The following is a 4,323-nucleotide window of genomic DNA, read 5'->3' as shown; positions in this document are numbered from 1 at the left end:
AAAAAAGTTCATATATTTTTTTGGATCATTAAAAAAGTTCAGTGATTTTTTGATAATTGGAAAAAAGTTCACGTATATTTTAGATTACTTAAAAAGTTCAGTGTTTTTTAAATTCGTTTAAAAAGTTTAATGTTTATTTGACAAAAAATAAAGTTCGGTGTTTTTTTGTCAAAATTGAAAAGTTTAGTATTTATTTTTAGGGATTTTCCCTTTTTCAAAACCCTATTGTTATATACTAGTTAGAGAACATTTTTCAAAAAAACAAATGTATGTTTTTATTCCCTAAAAAAATGCTATATATATTCGGGCAACCAATGACCTAATGATTAATTTGCAATTCGACGACTCTACCGACTGAGCCAAGGTCGGTTGTTTATAGTGCTTCACAGATGCTATGATATTTGAATTGTGAAATGTACATTGTCGTTCAATATAAATCAGAGTATGTTTTATTCCTTGCGGGTTCTTGTAGAAACCAGAAATGTAATTCCTACCAAGTTTGTGTCTGACGACATACAAACTAGTATGTATCAGCTTTATGGATTGAATTGAATTGGTCAGATTTGTGGCCTCATTAGTACAAAGTAAAAGGTATTATCTCGATCTAGATGATGTCGGATAAAATGCGTTTGGGGACTATACATATATATATATATAGAGAGAGAGAGAGGGGATTTAGATAGATAGATAGATAGATAGATAGATAGATAGATAGAGAGAGAGGATTTAGGAGGTTTGGTTTCAAATAATGTGTTCATATTATAAAACAATAAATAGCGGATTATATAATTAAATATGTTGTGAAATGTGAAAAAGAAAAACACAATTTATTTAGTCGAGTCACATTTTTCTTTTGAAATAGATCTATATCAAACGGTTGTTTTGACCGATGCACAACGAGTCCATAAAGCATCTTTCTTTGCCAAATACTCGGGTTCGCGGGCAATAAAACTTGGTCTATCTGCCATGTATTTGATTAGAGTGTCGTGGCAGAGCTTTCCCTCTTGGACAAGTTCGTGGCAACAAATATCGGAGACCGTTCCGTTCCAGAAAATCTCTTCGACTATATCCAATGTACACTTGGGAGACATTTTTGTCAAGCATTTATCCCAAAACTGCTTCGCTTCCCCTTCCTCAATTGCAAAGACGGGCACAGATGCATAGACCACGCCTACAATAGCCAATGCCACAACGATCTTGATGTTGAGTTTTGTCATCTTGGTCAAATGCGTTTGGATTCGATTCAATAATATGTTTTTGTTTTATGTTTTCTTGCTATTGAAATCGAACTACGAAGGGTATTTATATACACCAATGAAAATGACAATAACATATGTTTAACTCTTGTATCATTTATTGATTGGAAAGTTTTTGTATGTGTTTCCTAACATCTCAATCCAATTCAATGAACCCAAGGTTCTTGAAATTGTTCATAATTGTCGATAGAAGATATTTTAAAGACCAACTTCTTCTTCGTTATTGAATATCTTAGGAAAATATTTATATATTAAAAAAACTGTCTCATATATGAGCCTCTATTTCTCCAATATATTATATCATGTTTAAAAAATAAAAATTTTAAAACATATATATATACATATACTTATACATATATACATACATATACATATATAACAAACTTCTTAACTCCTCTCTCTCTATATGTATATATGTATAGCCCCAAAACGCATTTTTAGATTTTGCTGACATCATCTAGCTGGATTGAGATAATGCCTTTTAGTTTGTACTTGTGAAGCTATCACTTGTTTGAAACCAAAGTTGGCAAAAACAAATCCTACCAACTCAATTCAATCCTTAAAGTTGGCCCCAATCTAATTTTTATGTAGTCCGACATGAACTTGGTAGGAATTATATATCTCGTCTCTACAAGAAAACCCCCAAGGCATAAAACAGACTTTAATTTACATTGAGCGACATTGTACATTTTACAATTCAAGGATCATAGTATTCATCTAAATCTAAAGTTTCTTCATACTTGTTAACCTAAATAAATGTTGAATCCTATTTACGGGCCATACAATGATAAGAGGTATACGTGTAAGTCGAATGAATAAAAATATCTTCTATCATTAGGCATGATAATTGAAAACAACTTTTTACAACATTTAGTTAATCGAATTAGATGGAAATGTTATCTAAAAATAAAAGAAACTCCCCGGCAATAAATGTTATAAGAGTTAACAAAACATTAAAGATCATTAATTCAGGTCACTAATCCTTTATAATTGTTTGCATATAAATACCACTCATGCTTCAATATCTTGACCAAGAAAAACAAAAAACATAACATATTTGGAAATTTTAATCAAATCCAAATATGACAAAACTCAACATCAAGATCGCTATGACATTTGCTGCTATAGTTATGGTGTATGCATCTATGCCCGTCTTTGCAATTGAAGAAGAGGGACCGAAGCAACTCTGGGATGATTGCCTCACCAAGATGTCTCCAAAGTGTACATTAGATATAGTCGAAGAGATTTTCTGGAATGGAATCGTATCCGATGCTTGCTGCCGCGAGCTTGTCCTAGAGGGAAAGCTTTGTCATGACACTCTAATCAAATACATGGCAGATAGACCAAGTTTTATTGCCCGTGAGCCCGAGTATCTTGCGAAGAAAGATGCTTTGTGGACTCGATGTGCGTCGGTTAAAGCTTAAGTGTATTATGAAATAAAGTCATCTCCCTTGACTTAATAAATTTTTATTTTTCTTGCTTGAAGTTTTACTCATATCTAACTTTTCGATCTCAACTTTGTGTTCATGAAATAAGATGATGTTACCTGAAAATAAATGGAATCGTTTGCAAACAAATTTGTATTTTTCATGAGATTGGAAAATCAAGGACGTACGAGGAAGTTGGGGACCAAATACTAGCAATGGACCATGTAATCCTTAATCTTTCTCTCCCCATCGGTTATGAACTTTCTCGAAGCCTTACATGAATTGGACCGCTGAATATATAAATGTCTCCACTGCATATTTTTGCTTTGTTGCGAATAACCTTCGTGTTCCATGTTCCTTTCTTAGGTTATGTGATTTTCATTATCAGATTAAAGTTGTCTTGTAGGTTTAAAGTTAGAATTCGGTCTGAGTATTAACACAAGGGAGTTTCATATTCTTCCCTGCAAATCCACTCATCTCACTGATGTTTTCTTTTGTCTGTCTCCACCCATCTATTTCAGTCCAATGAAATCTTCAATGGGTTTAGTTTATAAAATATAGATGATGATTACATTACTGCATTAACTTCATAAAGGTGATACATTTCTAATAATTAGTATGTATATATATATATACGTACAAGAAACATTTTTGGCAAAATACATCAACTGATAACTTTACATTAAACAACACAAAAAAAAAATGACGAGAGAAGAAAATAACAGATATCAAAGGGTAGGTAGGTGTCTCCAGCTTCATGGGAATTAATCTAACCCCAAATCAAAAAATGAGATCCTAAAAATAGGATTAATACAAAACATATATTTAAAAAAAAATTCTTATTGAATTTTAAGCTATACTCTTATATTTAAAGGCAAATCAAATCAACCAAGGAAAATATTACCAGCAAAGATCATATATCCATTGTGCACTCACAATATCCTCTACTTCTGGCTGCTGCTACTGCTGCTGCTTGTACTCTTCTTCTTAAGCAGATTTCCAAATTTTCGGAGCAAAGGCTTCTTTTTCTTGAGTTGTTGATCCTTTGTCAATAGACTTCCATGATCATCAAGGTTTTCCATCGTCGATAACCCTTTGGTGACATGATCGAAGTTATCACCTTCTGCTTTTGATTCAATTTCCTCTTCAATCGAGTCACGCTCTGTCTCTGAAACCTCATTCTTCTCTATCTGGCAGCTTTCCCACATCTTGAATTCCTCTTCCACCGTGTCTTCATCTCTTTCCTTCAGTTTTCCTTTTCCGTCGCCTTCAACTACAACATCCACCAACTCTTTATCGATCACTTCCTCGAAATTTTCTTGCATGATCTGATCTCTGGTTCCGTCATGAGAAATCTCAGTTTTTTCCCCACTTCTGATACCGTTTTCCTCAGAAAATTCTACAATTTTTGGAAGCAAGTCATAGTCTTTCTCAGTGTCGGTGAGCTCACCATTTTCCTCTTGTTTCTTTTTGGTGGAGGAAGCTTCTTCAAGCAACTTTGATAATTCCTCAGCCTTCTTAAGAGCTGAAGTTTCCTTATCTTTTAGCTCGTCATTATCGTTGATAATGCTCTGCAGCTCGAGTTTCTTATCAAGCAGACTCTCTTTTAGCTTTGACAGTTCCTCTATCTTCTGAACCGC

General features: G+C 33.5%; 3 protein-coding genes across 4 annotated transcripts in view; 1 reads left to right on the top strand and 2 right to left on the bottom strand.

Annotated features, from left to right (window-relative positions):
- Positions 1–869: 869 nt before the first annotated feature.
- On the bottom strand, positions 870–1,217 carry LOC104825501. The gene has a single exon (XM_010557844.1). The coding sequence runs from the start codon at positions 1,215–1,217 to the stop codon at positions 870–872; it is 348 nt and encodes a 115-aa protein (XP_010556146.1).
- Positions 1,218–2,338: 1,121 nt separating this feature from the next.
- On the top strand, positions 2,339–2,680 carry LOC104825497. Its single transcript, XM_010557830.1, has one exon. The coding sequence runs from the start codon at positions 2,339–2,341 to the stop codon at positions 2,678–2,680; it is 342 nt and encodes a 113-aa protein (XP_010556132.1).
- A 729-nt stretch (positions 2,681–3,409) lies between these two features.
- Positions 3,410–4,323, bottom strand: part of LOC104821726 (putative WEB family protein At1g65010, chloroplastic) — a 5,551-nt gene continuing 4,637 nt past the window's right edge. The window contains exon 4 of one of the 2 annotated variants that reach the window (XM_010552693.2): positions 3,410–4,317. In XM_010552693.2, coding sequence (XP_010550995.1) covers positions 3,628–4,317 — 690 coding nt within the window. In that variant the 3' untranslated portion in view covers positions 3,410–3,627. The other variant, XM_010552700.2, reaches the window with a different exon arrangement.

The sequence above is a fragment of the Tarenaya hassleriana genome, unplaced genomic scaffold (assembly GCF_000463585.1).
Source record: "Tarenaya hassleriana unplaced genomic scaffold, ASM46358v1 Cleome1, whole genome shotgun sequence".
In the NCBI taxonomy this organism is placed as follows: domain Eukaryota; kingdom Viridiplantae; phylum Streptophyta; class Magnoliopsida; order Brassicales; family Cleomaceae; genus Tarenaya; species Tarenaya hassleriana.
The sequence above is the reverse complement of the archived record's forward strand: the minus strand, read 5'-3'. Positions and strand labels throughout refer to the sequence as shown.